The sequence below is a fragment of the Silene latifolia genome, chromosome X, assembly GCF_048544455.1.
Source record: "Silene latifolia isolate original U9 population chromosome X, ASM4854445v1, whole genome shotgun sequence".
In the NCBI taxonomy this organism is placed as follows: Eukaryota; Viridiplantae; Streptophyta; class Magnoliopsida; order Caryophyllales; family Caryophyllaceae; genus Silene; species Silene latifolia.
In genome coordinates, this window is record NC_133537.1 from 334,543,603 (window position 1) to 334,566,983 (window position 23,381).

Sequence of the window (23,381 nt, forward strand, 5' to 3'; positions counted from 1 at the left end):
GTAATGCATATGAGCACTAAATTAGGCCAATTTCGTACCTTATGAATTTTGGAAATTTTAACCCTCTCACGATTAATTTTTCTCTATTATCCCAACTTAAATTCTTAAATCACAATTGTTGTAAATCATCGATATTAAGATTGTTGGGGTTATAATTTGTAAATAGAAAAATAAGAGAAAATAATTTCCATATGAATATACAAAAAAAAAGAATTAGTTTGTTGCCAAGTTACATTAGTTACAAATGCGTATTTTACTACATTTCTCTTTGTTTATTACAATTTAGACTTTTGAGCAAATTAAATAACACTATTAAACCAATTTTATAATATAGAAGTCTCATGAATTATTAGTAGTTATGAATTGGTATTCATAAATTTTGACATAATTGCATACAAAATTATTAATGTTTCACCTTTTAATTAATTATTCATGCATCTCAACAAATACCATGACCTAAGCTGGGGGTGGCAGGGAAGAGCATAAAACGGTTGACCAAAGGACTGAATGACGACAATTTAATCGTGGCGAGATCCACAGCTCAGGCAAAAAACGGGACTAGCAATAGAGAGAGCAAAAAATGAAGAACGGCTGTTGTATTGTGTTGGTTTCACCGACAGATATACAACCAACTTTTAAAATGGAAGTGGAAATTCAAAATCGGGTTAGTTCTTATAAGTTATAACCAACCAAAAAGCAGAAAAGGAGAAAACAACGACAAAAAAATAAAACCACTTGGGAATCCAAAATGGACAAAAACGGAAAAAATGAAAAATCGAAACAAAGGCTTACAGAAGGAAACCCAACAAAGAAACTTAAAACAAAAAACCAGTGATTCTCACGGGTCCCAAATGATTTGGAGGTGGATTCCAGAGAAAAAAATGTTGCGGAGAATGATAAAAGAAAGGCGTGAAACAATGAAACATGAACTTTATTTGATAAGACTTTCCTCACCGTTAAACAACGCTAAAAATGTTGACAATATTGGGGCTCTCTGACGGAATTGTCATCAGTAAAGCAAATTACTGACGGATTATCCGTCAGTATATTAATATTACTGACGGAATTTCCATCATTAGTTCCGTCAGTAGTGTCTTGTGTGTGATGCCAGTCTAATGCCAACTGGGAGTCGCTGTTCTAACATTCCTGACGGATTATCCTTCAGTATATTAATATTATTGACGGAATTTCCGTCAGTTCCGTCCAGTGTGTGATGCCATTCTAATGCCAACTGGTAGTTCGTTGTTTAACCATCCTGGCGGAACATCCGTCAGTATTAACACATTCCTGACGGCATTTCCGCCAGGATCCCGCTTTTTTTTTGGAAATTCCGTCAAGACTTTTCTTGACTCAAAATCAGACTCGTCTTTTTCCCCGTCCCAATTTCATTTTTCCTCCAAATCAATTACACTAACCCTAAAAAAACCCGACACTCTATACCACCACATCACCACCACCACCACACTCCTACTCTTTTGCTACCACCGACACGCTGCCTCCGCCTTTGATTCAGGTTTGTTTCTTGTTTCCTTCCTCTCTTTTTCTTTCTTCTTTTTCCTTTTCTTTTCTTTTGTTTATATTTTTCTCTTTTCTTCTTTGCTTAGGCCGCCACCGACGTCCGCCCCTGCTGCCTGCCACCGCCGTCTGCCATTGCCGCCACGCCACTCTCTCCTTGCTTCACCAGCGTCTTTCTCATTCTTCCCTTTTTATTTAATTATAAATAGTTTTTGTACCCATGCAAAAAGCACGGGTCGATTTAAATATTAAGGTGAAATTCGGTATTTTAATTAATGGTTGGTAAATTATTAAACTTCATGCTTCATATTTTACTACACGTCATTTTAGCCGCTCCTTTTTACTAGAAACATCTTTAGAAGCTCACCGGAGTGCAACGTAAAATAGCTTCATTTTTCGTTAATCAATAAATACACACTTTTCTCAAATTGATACATTTTTTTTGAGAAAAATCAAATACAACTTGATTACTGAAAACTACACCGTGCTTATTTGTTTGGGTAGGATGAGAAAAAATTGAGTAGCCTTATTACTATCATAATTTGAGTGAAGTATATTTAAAGTGCAATCTGACAATACTACCAATTCACGGCGCACTGAAAACTAAGATAGTTATACATTTTAATAATCTGATTATTTACTACACCATTAAAACTCATAGGAAATTGAAATTGCTGTATTAAAATCTTTTTTAGATTTAACCATCATGAAAATATGTTTACAATAATGACAGTTATCTACTTGTCTAGAAATTTTGATAATCAACCATCTCAACTTCTTGTTAATATAAACAATTCACTTACACATTAATCATGTAAATACTTCACCCACTCCATAATCAAAACATTTGAAGAACCAATAAAATACTTGAAATATTCTAATTTTTCGCTAATTTATGGCATTCTTAATCTATCTAGGGAATGACTTTTTCATTCAATGTAAACGCTTGTTGAATATTAGAATAAAACTCCAATACCTTCTCCAATCTATTTACTTTTGTAATCGATCAGTTACTAAATGCATAAATAGAAAAGAATTAGCGGTAAAAGTAATAGGAAGTATTACCCAAGACATACTAAGAGTCACTAATTTAACATAATTCATTAATTACTAACTAAATAGTATGAATTATGTGACCACAATCTTCTAATAAGAATCTCCTAGATACATTGCATACATTTTTTGAGGTAAATGATGAAGAAAAATCGACGTCCAAATACATTGGTGTAACCTTTTTACAACTTTATAATTTCTTTTTGTTAAAAAAGGTTTAAGCAATAATTACCAAAAAAATATTTTACCTTATATGTGTAACACCCCCAATTTATCCGCCTTTTTTTCTTTAATTTCCTTTTTAATGATTTAACAATTAACGGACAAATCGGGAGTGTTACGAGCACGAGATGAATCGTGCTAGTGATTACAGCTCAAATAATTTTACAGTAAAGGTAAAATTATAACTTAAATTAACCAAAATAATTTAAGATGATAATTACATATTTTCGTACTTAAAAACTCGAAATTACATTATTTAAACAACAAAAGTCCATTTGAAAACTCGCGGAAGCGTAAAATATAACAAAAGTTTAGTGACGTGGCCAAAATTGTAGCAAGCTAATAGTCGTAGAAACGTCGCTCTCCATTCCCGTCCAACCAAGCAATTATCCAAGCAAAAGCAAAAGACTCATTGAACCCGTACACCAAAATTTAACACTGCTCCCCAGTATGGCGGGAAATACCATATGGTTCATAACAGACCCACCAAATTTATAAATAGTTGGGTGGACACACAAAAACCGGAAAATATCAACCAACCGTGGTTGAGCAAGGAAAAACCAAGTCTCGTTACAAATATTTTGTATATATAGCAAACTAGTATACATGTAACTAAAATGTTTAATACCAACAACTTAAAATTATAAACCACTTTACCATTTCTAAATCACTTTTAAAAATAAATATTCCACCAATCCTTTATCATGAAATCCGGGTAGAGGAAAATAGAAGGTTTAGTCAACCAAGTTTCGAACTAAGGATGACCTCCCCAACTATGTAATTACCTGGCCAAAAGTCCCGAGCGTGCACGCCCCTCAAAGAGCTTACCTCAAAGAGGAAGATCAGAAGGCGGGGTCTCGATCAACTAACCCCCACTGGACACCTGTATAGGAGTTCCTGTCCATGGAAACATCCTACCCCTCTACCTCATGAATCCATCAAAAGAATAAAACTTGATTTCCAAACTTAAAACCATTTCATATATCCATAAATTCCAAAGTTATCCAAAAATATAAATAAACAATAATTTTTCAAAACCATTCTCACAAACATTTTTACCACGCTCTTTAAATTATCAAAAGATAACTTCATTAATAAAAGACCCGCTTCACCAACCACTTTAAAATATAAAAAAATAACTCCATTAGTAAAAGAATAACCGCTTCAGGCCATTTAAACAACCTTCTTTGTAAAATATAATATGAATACATACACATGGAAAATAATCCCATAAGCATTATGCTATAGTTTTATAAAATGACAAGCATTTTCCTTACCTGATCGGAAATAGGTACTCCACAAAAGTGATCACTAGAACTCCTCGGCTACAAACTCAGACTCTACACATCATTCATATACATTACATATCAATACACATAAGCTAAACAATCCAACCTATATAACAAACTCATGACTTCTAAACCATTTATAAACCCAACCTCTATTTTCAAGAATGTTTGCATACAATCTTTAAGAAATAAATTAATCAAAAGATTTGGCTTTAAGGTCTCATGTTTATATTATAGTCATATCAAACTTACCCACCATCAACTTTTCATAAATTTTCCTACTAAATAGCAAAGCATGAATAGATAAATCAAAGACTAATGCATACACTTTCAGCACAATTCAATTTCTGTCCAACTCTTACTAAAAGAGCTCTATAGACCAAACCGAACATTGAAAATTTTCCAAACTTTTTATACACGTCCACACTTCATTACCTAAAATTTCATCTCTAATAGTCATCCTCCAATTCTGCACCGATTATTAATTAAAAATCCATCAAAGTTACAGCAATTTCAACATCACCAAAATTCAATCAACCATGTTCTTAGTTCATACAATAAATCCCAATTTCGACCTAATCAATCCCTAAACAAAATTAACAATCATAAACAAGCAAGTACAAGACTAATTCATATTTGTTATACCTTATCTAACAATATTAACAAAATCGTCACAAAAGCCCTTTGATTGAATTGTTCATACAAATCATAACAACAATCAAAAATCAATGAAATTTTCATGCTTTTAGTGAAAAATACTACTCTAACTAACTACAATTAACATAAATAAGTGATAAATTATGATTAACTTACATATTTAGGGAAGAATTGAGAGCAAAATTGATAAGCATAGATCAATTAGGGCTGATTTCCTCTTCTTTTTTTCCCTTTTCTCCTTCTAATTTTTTAGGATTTTTGTATTGTGAGAAACTGAGAATGTGGTATTTCTTCAATCGACAGTAAGGTCTATGCCAAAGACACGTTTTATGTCGATTCATCTTTTTTTTTTTTTTACTTAGTGAGTTATTAATATGGTTCCGGTTAATACAATACAGGTTTACTTTTCGATCCGAATTAATAACTTACGTTTATATTAATAAGTCAGTTTCATCTTATTACTTAAATTATCTCATTATTATTATCTATAATAGTAATTTAGACCATTAAATTATTCACTCGTTTACTAATTATTATATTAGTCATTACCAAGTTATTCGGGTGTTATAATATGAGATTCACAACCCCTTGACTTATTATATCATACAGTGACATGTTATTTGGTAAATAAATTTACAACGTGAAAGTCAATTTGGATTCTCTTCATTTTTTTCCTTCACTTTTTTCTCAATAGTATACTAATATTTTAATATATTTTCTGTTTCCATAAACATTACTTTTATAAAGATTAGAACCATTAGAACGCGACGAAGGAAATTGAACTGTCTATCAGAAATAAATGGAGAGAATTCAAACCGCGTGAAGGCATGCCACCCCGTTTTTATAAAGCAAAACACATTCACTATCTGTAAGTCAGTGGTGGAGCTAGGGGGCTAGCAGGAGCGGTCGTCCCCCCCCCCCCCCGACGGATGAAATTTTCGAAGTTTTTAGTTAAATTTTTCGAAATTTTTTCGAGGGTGCCTTATGAAATTAGTCGTTCCCCCCCCCCCCCCCCTAAATTCAAATCCTGGCTCCGCCACTGCTATAAGTAATGATAAATATAAATGAAGCTCACTTCCGTTTTTGTACGTATTAATAAAGGATAAAGTCTCTACTATATCTATCGTTGTCAATTTATGTGTTTCGAGTTAACAAAGCAATATTTAAACTTCACATTATAGGATTGCATACGCTTTTGACTTCTTTTTAGAACGGAAAAATATACATAAAACAATGACCTTGATTGGTTAGACAAAATGAAGGAAAGGGAAGAGATGTTTATACATAAATTGTACATTCTTACATTTGTTTTCAAATGGAGTGTGCAACAATTGAAAAGTGTCGAAACTAATATTTAAAAGTATGAAAAAGTATATACGAGGTACTAAACTAATAAGAAATTCAAAAAACTAAAATAGACTCTATATAAACTAAGACGTAAGCCACTGGTCTATGATATAGTTGTATACTCTTATAAAAGCAAAAAGCTCAATTACTTACATATATATGATACAACAAAAGTGTAAATGATCTGTCAAAATTATAAAATTGATTGATTAGCTTAATCTTGAGAAAAAGCACCTCTAACATTAATCTGCAAGAAAAATAAAAACAAGCATCCATTATATATGCAATGTATAGTCTATTAAATTAACTACAAAGTATAATATATATGTAAATGCAATTATCAATAAAACAAACTTACTTGTTGCGAAGGATGTGAAATTTCAACAAAAATAAAAGTGTCTAAAGTGATTTCATGAAATGACAACCCCAAAGATTATAATATGCATATGTGAAATACAAATCATGGAGGAAAAATCAGAAATTTATAGGAATTGAGAAATAATAGTGGTTACACTTACATTCAAGAAGCCATGTCAAAAGACATGTAATCAATTCAAAATTTTATAGAAATTTATTTCCATCTCTCCCCTTTGGAATTATTTGACATTTATGCCATTAAAAAAGGGTAATTATTAATTTGCTTAAGCTTTGAATTATTATTTTTCTTACAATAATTTGTTTAATAAGTTAGGAGAGGGATTTAGAGTATGTGATGTGGTTAAATAATGTGTTATAGGTAGGCTTTAATTATATTTGTGTAGATTAATTAATATTAACTAATAGAAAAATGACATGTGAATTAAAATTAAATGTGTTAAGTAGCTCTTTAATTAAATTGTATATATTTGTGAGAGGAAACTAAAAAGTTTGTATTAATTTAGTATTAGAGATTTAGTTTTTTTTTTTAAATTTGTATTCACGACTAATATTTTTGAAATTTTTTGTACTTATTTATATCACTTTTAAATAAATGAATGAAAATATAGAATCCTTGTCAATTAGGTCATCAACATGCCATTAAATATTATTTATTGATAGATTCAAGAAATATTATAAGATCTCTGTTTTGAGATCAACAATCACCTAATAATGGTTAAAACCAATCAACACCTGAAAAAAATATAATATAATTGATAAAAAAAATAAGAATTATTGTCATGATGGTTAAAAAAGTAAATTGTGAAATTTTAATGGTTTTTCATAATTATCTACATTTATTTTTTTATCATTAATTATGAGATTAACCTTTAAATGTGGAATTGATAATTTTTTTTCATGTATACTACTATGTTAGTATTTCCACGTGGACTATATTTCGCCACGTCACAATTAATTGGATTCATGTCACATTTATTTTGCCAATGTGGCATTTAGCCCATGTCTACGTGGCTTTTAATGTCTAGTCTTTTAATAATATTTATAGATTACGTAACCTTCTCTTACTAGTTACCTTTTTAAATTACTAATTTTTGTTTAAATTATGCTAATGACCCTAGGATAGTATCCATTATTGTTGTTTTTTTTGGTCTAAACCATCCGGTAATCTGAACCACATTGGGCCGACTAATCCGGATTTCGGGGCGTGTCCAAGGATTACAGTATTTAAACCCCTCCCAATCGCAGTTGTGAGGGATCGATCCGTAGACCTCCCTACCAAGCGCAGCCCCATGCTACCACTGCGCCAACCAACGATTGGTATCCATTATTGTTGTTGATGTTGTGATTATTGATGTTGTTAAAGTTGATGTTGTGTAATTAGTTTATGCTATGTTAATAATAATTTTATAATGTTGTGTAATTAGTTTATGTTATGTTAGTAATAATTTTAAAATGTTGTGTAATTAACTTATGTTATGTTAATGGCCATTATTGTTGATAGGCTATCGCACACCTATGCAAAAACAATTACCCTAGACACAAATTAATGTAGTAATAGGTGTCGAACACAAGGAGACGGGAGTTTGCTAAACAAGTTGCTATGGATTGAATTCTATCGAGGTCGGTTTATCGGTTGTTGGTTGGTTGGTTGGTTATGCAAATAAAATGAAAACAATAAAAAAGAAAGCGTCTAGGGAAATCGGGTCACACATGCAAACTACTAGTTAGTCATGTTAATTTAGAAATGCATTGGTAATGATAAATTGTTTAGGCTTAGAGACACCCATCTATCGATATTAGTGTCAACCATTGACCGGGTCCTAGAGAAACTCTCGTTTATGACTAAGACGTTATACTACACATGCTTAGTCTAATTCAATTCCGTGCCTCTCGACTTATAGAATGAATAATTAACAAACTTAATCTACGATTGCGGCAAATAACCAAAGATTAAACAATATAATGCAAACATGTTATATAAACTATTTTAATATCGTGACATCTCATTTTAACACATGTGATTAGTTATTTAGCATGACTTCCTTTATCTCCTAGACAAGATATATTACTCTTGCATTATGTAAATTAAGCTAATGATGAACAAAATGATAAACATAATGATAAGGAAATAATACTAGAAGTAAATTACCTCAACAATGAAAATGAAATTGAAATTGATCGAAAACTAAAAATTAAAGTACCTTCTACTCCTAATTTCAAGTTCCACCTAATTGACCCTAGCTCAACATTCCTAGTTTAGACTTTGTTATCAATCGTTTTTGTCTCTTAAATAATGCTTTCTTCGTTCTATACATTCTTTTCTTTACCTTAATTAAGGGCAAATAAATAATCGAAACAAAGTGGTTATTGTGACAAAAGTAAATTTGAAAATTTTGAAGGACATTTCTATTCCTTTTGAATCCCCTTTATTGTGTGTACAAGATCATGAAATAACGGAATCGCTAAAAGATTTACAAGGTTGCGTGATTAGGGAGATTGAGGGGACGAAAAGACACTCTCCATCAAATCTAGATAATGTGATATCAGCAATACACAAATCGAGCTGCCATTTTCCATATTTAATTGGTTCACGTATAATACTCCGTAGTATTTCATATGCGTACGGGTTTAATAGACCAATACATTGCTTAATGATTTAAGGAGTATTTATATAAGAAAAGAAATATTACGACCCCTTCAATTGGAAATAAGAAGTTAAAAGGGAACAAGGGATTTTTAGAATCCGTAAAATGAATATTAGTGAATATGGCCAAACTACCAAATTGGTTAAAAAAGTAGAGGAATGTTGTCAAATTGCTGGTAAAAAAAAAAAATCACATGTGACAAATAGGTAAAAAAAAAATTAAAAGAATGTCACAAATTGGCCAAAAAAGTTTGTACTTTAACAAATACTCGATTATTGCAACTAGATTTGACAAAACTACCCTTGTCGAGTTAGCAAACTAAAAAACCATTATCGGAGACTCGTCATTAGCAACAATGACAAGAAACTTAAAATTAACAAATCTAATTAACCCAAATTCGATCTAACGTTGTTAAACATGTTCTTCTCTTACTTGAATAATTCGACCAAGAAAAAAATAATTAGATCGACAATTATTTATATCCATAAATATTTGGACAAAAAATACTCGTAAACATTAATTTTTAATATTTCACCTCAGCTAGATATATAAATTAATGAGGTATTAAATAAGAAAAATAATCCGATTTTCATTTTCGAGCCTAGTAGGGCTTAGTTTTGGGCCTCAAATTGGCCTAATAATATAGGTCGGCCAACAGTCTTCGGGTCGCATGCAGGTTTTCTTAAGATGATAGGACGTCCAAACCCCGAAAAAAGTCGATTTGATTCGGGTTTCCCTTGTAAGTAGACTTGGAAAAACCGACCTGACCCGATTAACTCAACCCGAAAAGGCTGGCCCAAGATCCAAAATTGACCCGAACGCCAACTCCCAAATTTGACCCGAAACTCGATTGATCCGACTCGACCGGAACATTGTTGACTAGGAACTAATTCGACCTGAAATGGCCAGATTCGAAACCCCGACCCGAAAATGAAGCGAAAAATTTAACTCTAATTGAACAAATAAATGACTAATTAATTTAAAAGAACACTTAATATAATTTACGTTAAAATAAAAAATTAATAATCATAATTAAATTAAAAATAGTTAATAATATTAAACGTACTTTTTTTTCTCTTAACCATTGACCCGAATATGAGTCTGGCCCGAAATAACCCGACTCGCTTGATCTGAAAAGGACCCAACCAATATACCCGAAAAGCCCCCCAAAACAACTCAACTCGACCCGACCCGAACTAACCCGTTAATATGACAACCCGAAATGACTCAACCCGAAACTGTCTGACCCAAACCCGACTCAATTGACCCGTTTGTCAGTCTAGTTGTAAACTTCATTTGGTCTTCTATTCTTATGGTTTTCAGTTAGATTTCGACATTTCGTGAGTTGGTTGACTTTGGTAAGGGTATTTTAGTCAAATTGTTCTAGGTATAACAAATTAAAATAAAGTAATAGTGTTTTTTGGCCAATTTGTCACATTCCTTTAAATTTTTTTACGAATTTGTCACAAGTAAAACTTTTTTTACCAATTAGTAACTACCCTCCACTTTTTTTACCAATTTAGTTATTTGGCCGGTGTATATAGACTACTTTAGTTTCTATGAGTAAATTATGGTCTTGTAATCAATTACTCGTAGACAATTACTTCGTATTATAAAGCCTTCTCATTTAAGAAAGTTTGCCCTTATCATTTACGCAAATCTGTTTTATTATTTTTTTATTAGAACTGATTTTACAACAGTTCTAGTTTACGTATTTTAACTTACGTATCCATGTTTTAATTATTATTCTTATTATGGGCAAATTGGATGTGATTCAAGGAAAGTTAGCAGGATAATGTTGGATTGTCCATACTTCATGTTGAACATGTTAACGTACATGCATCAAAATAAGGACTTCAAGTCTTCAATTTGAAGCAAAGAAGTTTATTGATTACGTTTTTTTCTATCTTATACATGAATTTGTATGTTATTTTTTTATAAGCAACCAAAACATATTTTTAATCCAGACAAAATAAAGCTATACAGGACGAGTAGATTATCCCGATCTTCCCTTAACAATTATTGTTCCATTTAGTTAGGGTTACAAACATTATTGTCACAAGGACACAACCCTAACCACTTAGGCCCTTTTTTTTTTTTAAAGAGTTGAATTGAACTAAATTAAGTAGTTTAAGCTAACTAAGTTGAGTTGAATATGTTGTGCGGAAGCGTGAATATCTCGTGTTGGGCCTCTGCTGCAACTGTGTCCACTGTCCGCTTTGGGCCAAACCCTCACGGATTTTCTCTTGGGCTCCTTCCCAAAAGGCCTCGTACTATTATATTTTCTGGACACTTATAAAGATCGATGATCTTCCATCTTTATTCTACCGATGTGGGACAAGGGTTTGCACCCTAACAGAATAAAATTATACTGAATGAATGAAATTTAACTGAATCGAATGGGATTTAAGTAAAAATTAATTACAGTATAACTGAACTGAATAGAATTGAATTGAATTAAATGAAACTTAAGTGAGTTGAAATTTAATTAGAAAAAGTATAACAGAGTACGATATTATAACTCAAGATAACTTATTATATCATAAGTCGTCATCAAAGCAAATTTTTAATTTGATTGACGATAAATATAGTTTTGTAATTATAAACATTTTAAAAATGTTGCTCAGTATTAAAGTTTTTTTTATGTAATTATAACATTGGTTGAGTGGCCTAATTCAAGTTAAATACTAGAGCTGATCAAATGGCCCAAGCCCATTGGCCCTACCCGGCCCGACCCGATTTTTTGAAGGGCTTGGGCCTTTAGTTTTGGCCCCAAAAAGCCCATGGGCCGGCCTAAAAAGGCCCAAAATATTTTGGGGCCGGGTTTGGGCCAAGCGTTTGGCCCAAATTTTGGCCCGGCCCGACCCATATCTATTAATAATGAATATTTTTTCTAATAAAACCTATTAAAGTAGCGTTAAAGTTATACCCAACTCTTTACAAACTCAAGTATATTTTTTTAGATTTATAAAACAAAGTATAAATAACATAAATCATATCTAAGAATGCATGATTAAGCATTCTAAAGTGGCGATTTTTGTCATTATTTTATTTTAGATAGCAATTCATATGCATTTTATCATATTTTGTGCAATTTTATACACTATGTATGTTTTAAAAGTTGTAACTGAAGGTATTACGCTAATTATTTCCTAGGGTAAGTCGTAAATTTTAGGGCCTGAAAAAGCCCATTTAGGCCCAAAAGCCCGCATTAGCCCATAAGTGTCGGGTTTGGGCTTGCTAAATAAGCCCACACATCTGGCCCGACCCGGCCCAACCCACACAAATGGGTCGCTTTTGTTAGAAAGGCCCGGCCCAAGCCCGCATTGGGCCGGCCCATGATCACCTCTATTAAATACCCAAATGATAGTTTTGTCACATTTAATGAGTCCATTGTAAATGTATAACTCAGTCCGTAATATGCTTTTCATGTACGGTTATTTGTTTACTTATTTTATATTTGGATTTATCATTCATTTGTTTATCTTTTTATATTGGGAAAACTTTTGACTATGAAATTGATTATCAACTTGTATTATAGTGCACTTGTCATTTATGGACACTACCCACAAATAGAGGTGAACGTGGGCCGGTTCGGTGCAGGCGGGGCCGGTTTGGTGGGAAGGAAGCCCGAGCCCATACCACGAGCTAAGGGTGTGCGGGCTGGGACGGGCCAGACTGGGAAGTGATGGCCCTAAACTAGCCCGGTTGGGGAAAATGGGAAAATAAAGGGGCGGGCCAGGTGGGTTGGCGGGTTTGGATAGTGTGGGCTGGGGCAGAGGGAGCCCGGAATAGGGGCGGCTAGGCGGGCCAGGGGAGAGGGCGAACGGGCTGAGGGAATGTTGACCCGTTTGGGTGGGTTGGGCTGACCCGCACCAAAGTCCACCTCTACCCACAAATGGCCCCTTCATCCCCTCTCTTTGGTCTTTAAAAGTAAAGGTAAACAAATGGCCAATAGAAGGGCCGTTTGTGGAAAATGGTGAGGAAAGTCTACCAACTAGCCTAAGACAATTCTAATCAAAAGAGATACGACGAAGTATTAATTTCATGAAAAAATGGAACTTAATAACCAAACGAGGCCTTGAAATTTCATACGGAGTATAAACTTGGCGCAATCACACTATAGGAAATTGTTAGTTGCCCTAACTAGACCTGGCAAACAGATCAGGTCGTGTCGTGTTCGTGTTCGTGTCAACTTTAAGCGGGTCACCACTACCTCAACCCTAACCCGACCCAATTACATAAACGGGTCATTTGTCTCAACCCTAACCCAACCCATTTAATTTTTTTATAACCCAACCCGACCTGTTTAACCCATTTATCTTTTAGCAGGTCATGTTTAACCCATTTATCTTTTAGCGGGTCACTTTTAACCCACTTAACCCGTTTAACCCAATAAACTAATAAAATAAACTAAGCTTTATAAGCCTATTATCCCACAAATGAGGAATGAAATTACTTATTTTTAAGTTGTTTGGGTGGATTATTGATTCAACCCAAATATATCATGACACTTTTAAATAAGCAGGTTATTCGTGTCGGGTTCGTGTCAAAAAGTTCAACCCTAACCCGACCCATTTAAGTTTCGTGTCGTGTCTGTGTCAACTCAATTACTTAAACGGGTCACAATGTCTTAACCCTAACCCGCTAACTTCATGTCGGGTTCGTGTCGTGTTTTCGGGTCGTGTTAATAATTGCCACCTCTAGCCCTAACCATGGCAAAATCCCAAGTTTTTTTTAGTGCTTAATTGCTTATTCGCCTAGTAAACTAAGTTTAAATTTCCAAATTACAAATGTTTAGGAAATGACCATTAATCTAAGTATTTGACTTCTAATTGTGGAAAGTGGATTGGAAGATTTGGAACCTTTAATTTATACTATATGGTAGAGGGGACATCGTTCTTTACCATTTACCTCTAGACATACACTAGGCTACGATCTCAATAGAGACGATTAAACTATGGTTTTATCGAATAGTTTGAGTGTCTTTAATATAAAAACACAATTATTTTAATATTAATTTTTGTTTTTTTCAATAAAGATTGAAGATTGAAAAGTTTGAATTTAAGTATCATAATTTTTGTGATGTTAAAAACGTAGAAAACTTTAAAAGTTGAGGCTTTTTATTATCTTTAGCTAAAGTATACGGTAATTTTATATACCTATTTAAGAATTTTTTTACTTATAATAAGTCCCTCTGTAGAATTTGTGGATGTGAATAAAGCAATCTACATTATATAAAAGCAAAGTCTTTTTAAGACTTTTGATTGGCTGATTAAATTAAGGAGATAAAAAAAATTACTGAAATGAAAACTTTAAAAAAAAAAAAAAATCTATAATAATACTGATTAAATCATTATGATGATTTTTTTAACATCGAAAAAATCAACATATTAATACATAAGAAATACTTATATCGATAAAAGTAAAAATATTTAAAATCGAAAAAAAAAAATCACCATAATATTTAAAAATCAACCCGTGTATTTTATGCACGGTCTAAAACTAGTTAAAAATAGAAAGGCAAATGGCCAAAAAGAAGACGATAGCCGATATCTTCTCCGTTGTTCACTCCGCTTGTCACGTTCCGGCAAATAACCAACTTTATTAAATCACAATTGGTTATCTTTGATTGTTATTCCAACTGCCATCATCAATCATGTTGTTAGTTAACTTTCCTCCGTAGTTTGCCTCAAATGGAAATGTGCCTTCCCCCCTTTTTCTTGAATTCTACGTTATTGGTTCCCTTCCACATTATTCTTCCTACATGGAACATTTTTTTTTTATATTTCAAATGTTAAATATCGGTTCTACTTCAAACATGCATTTCTTTTAAGGGTTCATGTTAAGCGACTAATTAAAGTAAGGCTGATATTCTATTTCGTATTTGGTAAATGTAAAATAGTTGGGTTCACGTTAAAATATCCGTTACTAGAATAACGCTCATGCTCGCTCATATTTTTACAAAGTTGACAAATTATAGATATATATCCGGTTTGTTTGACATGGTTTAAGTTAAAACTATCATATATACAAAATAGTAATTATGAACCTTTTTTAACAATAAGAAAATCAAAATTTTAAACTTTGTTCGAGTTCTAATTAAACTATATGTTAGACCTGGCAAACAGATCAGGTCGTGTCGTGTTCGTGTTCGTGTCAACTTTAAGCGGGTCACCACTACCTCAACCCTAACCCGACCCAATTACATAAACGGGTCATTTGTCTCAACCCTAACCCAACCCATTTAATTTTTCTATAACCCAACCCGACCTGTTTAACCCATTTATCTTTTAGCAGGTCATGTTTAACCCATTTATCTTTTAGCGGGCCACTTTTAACCCACTTAACCCGTTTAACCCAATAAACTAATAAAATAAACTAAGCTTTATAAGCCTATTATCCCACAAATGAGGAATGAAATTACTTATTTTTAAGTTGTTTGGGTGGATTATTGATTCAACCCAAATATATCATGACACTTTTAAATAAGCAGGTTATTCGTGTCGGGTTCGTGTCAAAAAGTTCAACCCTAACCCGACCCATTTAAGTTTCGTGTCGTGTCTGTGTCAACTCAATTACTTAAACGGGTCACAATGTCTTAACCCTAACCCACTAACTTCATGTCGGGTTCGTGTCGTGTTTTCGGGTCGTGTTAATAATTGTCACCTCTACTATATGTACAAGTCAAGTGAAACAGTTTTTTTAACCATATCATTGAGCCAAAATGTTAGTGTTATTTGGTATTCTCTTCTATTCTACAATTAGTCTTGCTGAAGACGGGTCGGAGCAAGTGACGGATAATGCCACTCACAAAACGGATAGGGGGGACAAGGTGGGGGCACCCCCATGTGCTTCCCTCTCTCCTCTATTTGGGTCATTTGTGAGGAAAAATGGTATCCGTCACTCCAAAGTGACGGATACGTGCCGTCACAAATGAGATTTTGTGTCTATTCTAACCCCCTCTCTTTTCTTCTTTATCTATTCGCGGTATTTTTTCTTTTTTTTTGTTTAGTAAAGTTTTATACTCCCTCTGTCCCGGTCATTTGTGGTCCTTTTCCATTTTGGGGTGTCTCAGTCATTTGTTGTCCTTTCTATTTTAAGAATGAACTTGATGAGTAATTTGATCATTCACACTCAATTTGTTCCACTTGTCATTTAGCTATTGGCCCTCCCCTCTTTCCTTGGTCTTTGTGCCAAAACCAAAGGACAACAAATGACCGGGACGGAGGGAGTACTTATTTTAATCAACTCAACTCACAACAATACCCACACTTTATTTTATTTTAATCACCTCAGCTCACAACAATACTTATTTTAATCAACCCACCTCACAATACATTTCTTCTCTTCAATTACCTCAATCTACCACAATAATTTAGCTTATTTAAGTCAAGCACCCTTAATTTCCGTACCACCCATAAATAGGGAGAGTTATTCAAAATAGGAGAGAGTATTATTTTAAACGGTGTGCTCAAATTTTATTTAACTTGCAGTTATATATATACATCTGTACTAGATCCTGTAATTAAGCTTAAATATAAGTCGAAATCAATTTAATATCGATTGTTAACTTATTACTCCGTATATTTCATGTCAACATACGTACACTCACAAAAATAAAACATAAATATTTCAAACTTTAATGTAACAAAGGTAAATGACATCAAAATATAAGAAGTAGACCGTACGTTATAAACCAATCGAACTGGTCTTCATTTCTTCTTGTTCACTTTGAAAATACGGTATGGTGCATGTAATGCAGACAAAATACTCCATACCGTATAAGACCTCAACGATAGGAACAAATTGAATGAGGATATAAAAACCTTTTATTCTTGTGGTTATATAACATGGAAAATACGGTCATAGGGATTATACTTTAACTCTTACTAAAACCGTATTGTATTACATCGTTGAGGTCTTTTATGTCAAATTCACAACTCCTTCCTTTTTCTGTTAACTATTTAAACCAAATCTTATTACAAAAAATAAAATAAAAAGAATAGAATGAGACTGTCTTATCGTTCAATGTGTATTTTAGTAACGGCCTCGTTTATTTGTAAGATTTACGTTGCACATAAAAGTTTAAGGAGATGAGATTTGATAAAATTCGGTGGTATAACACTTCTTGAATGATTTTGATTAGTTTTATGTAAAATTGTTGTACACATACAACATACGGAGTACTTATTAACTTATTGTAGCAAACATTAAAAAATGAATGTACTCGTTATATAACTTAAATTCAAGTTCTTGATATGGTACGTATACGTATAACAATTTTATTTGAGATTTTGTAAAACGATTAAAAAAAATGTTCGGTCTAACCATCTTCTTTGAAATTTTCATTTTTGATCAACTTGCTTTTATTAACACTGGACACTCTCTTAATTACCAAAATTTATATAAGACCTTTACACTTATACACATGCTTATTTCTTGTTATATACTTCATCATCTCATTAGTTTGTTTAATTACTTTTTATATTTTTTGCGAGAAATATCCTAATCAAATGTAAATAAATAATTGGGACGTAGAGAGTATGACTTAATAATTAACTAAGACTTCATACCAAAAAAAAAAATAATAATTAACTACGACTTTATTATAATACTTCTAATTATCTGCATACATCTAGGTTTGATAATTATTAAGTCTATTCCGTATATCATACGAATTAGGAGCATTTTATCTATACAATTTATTAAATTATTGCCGTTTTCTTTACTACTCATGAACTTTTAAAATGCCTTTGTAACAAACCATAACTGAAATACAAAGGCTATAAATACCCTGGTCACCTCTTCAGCTTCCTCATCAAAACCAAACCTCCTCTCCACCTTTCGGCTTTCACTTTTTTGCTCAAAAATTAACTTTTCTAATATTCTCTCCGTCCCGATCATTTGTACGATGACTAAATTGCCATCAACTGATCTATACTTAATACTTACCTTAATAACACTAATAACTTGTGCTAAAGGTGTAATTGGAGGTGGCACGTACAATGTACAAAGCCTAGGGGGAAGACCGGACGGTCGAACCGACTCGTCTAAGGCATTTATGGCTGCATGGACCTCGGCTTGTGATTCAACTGGCCGGTCCACTATATTGGTTCCATCAGGCCGGTTTTTGGTCCGAAACAAAATAATATTTTCAGGGAATAGGTGTAAGAGTGATGGGATCACGTTTGTTATTAAAGGGACGATTTTGGCCCCGTCTGATTTTCGAGTTCTAGGGAATTCAGGCACGTGGTTGTCGTTTGAGAATACGAATGGCGTTACGCTTTCCGGTGGGGTGTTTGATGGTCAAGGAGCTGGGTTGTGGGCTTGTAAGAGGTTTCGCAATGGTGGCTGTCCTAGTGGTGTCACGGTAAGTGAATTATTACATACCTATTTTGGTTGTTTATGGTGGATATTTTAAGATATGTCTGATATTAATTTGAACCAGTGGTGGAATTAGGGGAAGGCTAGTAAGGACGATCATTCCCGTTGAAAAATGAGAATTTCAAAATTTTCAGTTAGTATTTATGAACTTTTTTCAAGTTCGTCCCCACAAAAATATTTCGTTAAATTCAAATTTTAATTCCACCATTGGTTCAAACTATATCTATATGAATTAAATATTTTATTTGACTCTTCTTTACGTATACCCCAAAAAATAAATAAGAAAAACTTCCCAAATGGATCTTGTTGTATGGGTAGTCAACCCATAACATGCAAACTCCAACAATTCCTGTACAATAATATCATTTGAAATTTCAGTCATCAATATAATTAATATTTTATCTTAACAATCACATGCATAAGGGTAAATTTGTAAATTGTGTTTTATGAACATCCCTATTAAGAGCACCCACAATAGAGAGGATTGAACATCCTCTTAACCCTCTCTCTCTTCTAAGAGGACATTCTCTCTATTGTGAGACATATGTTAGATGTCCTCTTAACAAGAGGAAGATGGTTACTTCCTCTACTTTTAGAGGAAAGTAGAGGAAAGTAAACATTGGCCCTAGTGTCCACTAACCAACCATTATTTTCTTTGTGTCTAATAATTTATGTATTTATCAAATATGAGATTATTTAAAGTAAGATTAATAATTTAAGAGGATCCTCTCTATTGTGGTAATAAAACTAGAGGAGATAAAGGAAGAGGATGATAATAATGAAAAATAAGGTAAATGAAAAGATATTGAGGTGTCATAAAAATAGAGGGTGAGTGAAAAAATAAGAGGAAGCTAACCTCCTCTCTATTGTGGGTGCTCTAAGGGTATAAAAGCTAGGAATGCCGTTTTCACACAAAAAGTGAAGAGTATAAGTGCAATTGACATGTTTAACTTCACATTTATAATCCATTAGCTCACTGCGTGTATTTTGTGATCCTTGCATGTTTTAATCTAAGTATAACTACCAATATACAGTATATTGTTGCCCTTCCGTCCATCCCCTTAAACTAAAAGAATAAAAAAACTGAAATTTTTCCCGCTTAAGTGCTTTTAATTAGAAATTGGGCCTAACTTTATCTAGATATGTATTGGACCTAATATATGGTCTTTATGTGTCAAAGTATCTTATCAAACACCGTAACTTCTATAGTTGGGCCAAATTTATTTCATTCATTATTATCTCATTAGTCAAATATATGTATTTTAAATGTCGTAAATTTCTATTTAAAACATATGCAGATTTTACTCATATTATTAAAATCAGTGTGCTTTTCATTTTTTTATTCTTTAAATTTTTTACTCCATTTAAATTGTTACTCTGTAAATTGTAACAAAAATTACAAAAATAGTAATATGCTTCAAATGCGTAAAAAAATAAGCATAAGTTTTTGTAATTAAACTAACAATCTTTTTTTATCATAAACTTATTCCGAGTAAAAATGTAAAATTCGTTCTATTTTAATTCTTAGTATTTTTACACATTAACAATTGTAGATAATTACAAATAAAATTCAAAGTTTATTTATATATTATTATTATTAGCTCTAATTGTTAAATTCTCTACACATGACATTCTAAAATACCGTGCTTTAGCACGGGCTCTATACTAGTTCTTTTTAAGTTTTAGTCATACGACCATACATACCCCGTGTTAGTTAAAATATATACTTTTGCAGCTGCGTCAACTGAAAATTTCTGTTGGTTAGCATTCAAGATGAATAAATTAGCTAGGACATCAACAATTATTAGTCAACATGAGAAGAATTTCACACTAGTGGACAATTAACGTCATATAACTCCTAATCATACCACCTTTGAGTCTTTGACAACTTCTCAATAGTGAATTATGCCTAATTTACAATTCTTATTCCATTCACTATTAATTTACTCCGTCCGTCCCGTCCAATTGTTGTACTTTGGTTTTAGCACAAAGACCAAGAAAAGAGGAATTGGCCCATTACTAAATGACAAGTGGAACAAATTGAGTGTAAATGATCAAATTGCTCATTAAGTTCATTCTTGGAATAGAAAGGACAACAAATGAGTGAGACACCCCCAATATAAAAAAGGACAACAAATGACCTGGAGTATAATTTTAGAATATTTTCACCACCACAAGTATACGCACTTTAACAAATACATCCATAAATAAATACAATGTAAAACTGCATACAGTTGACACGTTTTTTTGTCACACTAACGTAGTAGACAAGTCGTGCAACACGACGAAGTATATTTTACACATTAAGTAGTTTTTGTTAAGTTATAATCATCTAATATGGGACTTTTATTATGGATGTGCAGACTCTGGGCTTCACAAACTCAATGAACATAATAGTTGATGGAGTAACATCACTAAATAGTCAATTATATCACATTGTTTTCAACGGGTGTAAGAACGTGAAAGTACAAGGCGTTACTATCTCCGCTTCCGGTACTAGCCCTAATACAGATGGCATTCATGTCCAAATGTCGATGGGTGTCACAATCTTAAACTCAAAAATTAGCACTGGTGATGATTGCATCTCCATTGGTCCAGGGACTAATGGCTTGTGGATAGAAGGGATCCATTGCGGTCCAGGTCACGGTATTAGGTACGTTTATCTACATAATGAATTAAATGTATAGAATAATTGAAATTATATTGAAATCTGATTTATTAACTTGGGAAATTTCAGCATTGGAAGCTTAGGGAAAGAACAAAACGAACCAGGAGTACAAAATGTAACGGTCAAAACGTCGACTTTTACAAATACTGAAAATGGAGTTAGAATAAAGTCATGGGGAAGAGAAAGTAATGCATTTGTTAGAAACGTTGTTTTCCAACATTTGACTATGGTCAATTCTCAAAATCCAATCATCATTGACCAGAACTATTGTCCCGGGAATAAAAATTGTCCTAAACAGGTACAACATATATTACTCTCTTACACCTGTCCTTAGGACACATTTTCTTAACTTCACATATGAGACGATCTTATACAAGTGTGTTGAATTGAACAGGTATCAGGAGTAAGAATAGACGGGGTAACGTACGAAGATATACATGGAACGTCAGCAACACCAGTAGCCGTAAAATTGGAATGCAGTTCAAGGTATCATTGCACGGGGATAATATTAGAAGACGTACATTTGACATACGGTAATAACAAACCAGCGTCGGCGTTTTGCACCAATGCAATCGGCTCGACTTCCGGCGTGGTTCAGCCTAATGGCTGCCTGTAAAAGCTAGCTCGCAGACTCGCTGTCTAGCTAACACGAATATGATGCAACCATGACGTACCCATGATTAGGGTTTAAGGTTGGACTTATGGGGTTGCGGGTTTAGATACGTAAATTAGTGTTTATTGTATAATTTACTCGATTATTGAATATGATTGTAATATCTTGCATGATGCCAGACCCTTTAATCGGTGTTTGGATGCATGCTTTTACGTAATTTATTGAAAATTTAATTTATATTTTAGAGATGTTGTTGTCTTTCTTCTTACATTATATATAGTGTATGATGTTTTTAATTATGGACATATTTGTGATAGTTATTGATTTTGTTCCGGGTATAATTCCAGAGCAGTTATTTGTTAACACCCGTGCTTGTAGAATGACGTCTTTGGTTGACTCCTCCTTGCGGTCTCCTAAAACAATGAGCAAACTGAGGGCTCGGCTTTGGGCCGAGCGAACTCACTCCGACGCTCAAGTCAGTAAACTTAGAAAGATAAGTTGTTGTTACTTGGTGAAGTATATATATTGTAGAGAGATAAGGAAGATATTACCAGATGAATAGTGATTCTTAGGTTAAATTGTGGATCCTTTACTCAATGAGAGTAGAGGAGTATTTATAGACTTTCACCTTTTGTCACGTAGTGGCCAAGTGGCCAAGTGGCTAGCAGGTGGAAAGACTGATTTACCCCTCGGCCGAGGGACCCATGGCAGGCCGGCGGGCCCTGTTGACTCACCGCCGAGGGGTCTTGGATATGAGTACGCGGATGTGTGCCTCTACCGGCTAGTTGTCCCCGCCGAGGCACAAGAGACAGCCGACAGGTGGCGTCGGTTAGGCTGTCTAAGCCGTTGACTTGTTTGTGGATATCTTTGACCTTGCTCGATATGTTGACTTGGTCGTGGTGCGAGAATATATGCCCCATCAATTTGCCCCCCCGTAGTCTATGCCGTGGTATGGGCTCCGATGTATGTTGAGCGTATATTTTGCGTAAGACAAAATTTTTTCGCCCGCTTCTTCTACCTCGGCGTGGCTCTGCTTAGGCCGTACCATATCCCCCCTCCACATGGTTGTGTAATGGACATCCGATGTGGAAAAGGCAATGACGTTGGCTGAGACCAGGGTGGAGAGTGCCGGTTGTTTCTGATTGCCCCCTGGCCGGTGCTTTCTGGCTTGGTTGATCATGTGGCCGGCGGAGAAACGGATACTTAGGAATTTGTTGAGGAAGATGAACAGGCAGAGAGATATGAAGGGGCGTGTTGAAGACGCTTGGTCACTGTTGCATTGATTGACATTCAACTGTTGCAACGATTGACATTCCGTGGTTGCATGTTCGACACGTGTCTGTTTGTTGATTGGCTGACGTTTCATGGGCTGTGCCCTGATTGGTCCCTCTTCATGGGCTTTCCTCTATAAATAGGGTACTTAGTCCCTGAAATTGGCCACCAATTTCATTTTCTCAAAAATTTTCTTCTTTCTAGCCCTTGTATTTTGTACAACTTTGGTAGGTTGTCTTTTGGCTTATCCTTATGGGGGCGGCCGTCGTCTGCATTTCTTGTAATCTGTTGAACATTTTTAATAAGAGCTCGTTTCTTTTGCCTCCGGCTTGGCC

At 33.8% G+C, this 23,381-nt stretch overlaps 1 protein-coding gene across 1 annotated transcript; it reads left to right on the forward strand.

The window, feature by feature from the left end:
* Positions 1 to 17,965: 17,965 nt before the first annotated feature.
* Positions 17,966 to 21,898, forward strand: LOC141618890 (polygalacturonase-like). Its single transcript, XM_074435951.1, has 4 exons — positions 17,966 to 18,479; positions 20,857 to 21,146; positions 21,231 to 21,459; positions 21,556 to 21,898. Exons 1-4 carry the CDS (start codon positions 18,021 to 18,023, stop codon positions 21,775 to 21,777), a joined length of 1,200 nt encoding a protein of 399 aa, XP_074292052.1. The 5' UTR covers positions 17,966 to 18,020; the 3' UTR covers positions 21,778 to 21,898.
* The last annotated feature ends 1,483 nt before the right edge of the window (positions 21,899 to 23,381 follow it).

Excerpts from the sequence above, each read along its gene's own strand:
- LOC141618890 (XM_074435951.1), top strand. The coding sequence starts at position 18,021 with ATGACTAAATTGCCATCAACTGATCTATACTTAATACTTACCTTAATA. Across the intron at positions 18,480-20,856 it reads GCTGTCCTAGTGGTGTCACG|ACTCTGGGCTTCACAAACTC; the intron begins GTAAGTGAATTA and ends ATGGATGTGCAG. Across the intron at positions 21,460-21,555 it reads ATAAAAATTGTCCTAAACAG|GTATCAGGAGTAAGAATAGA; the intron begins GTACAACATATA and ends TGAATTGAACAG.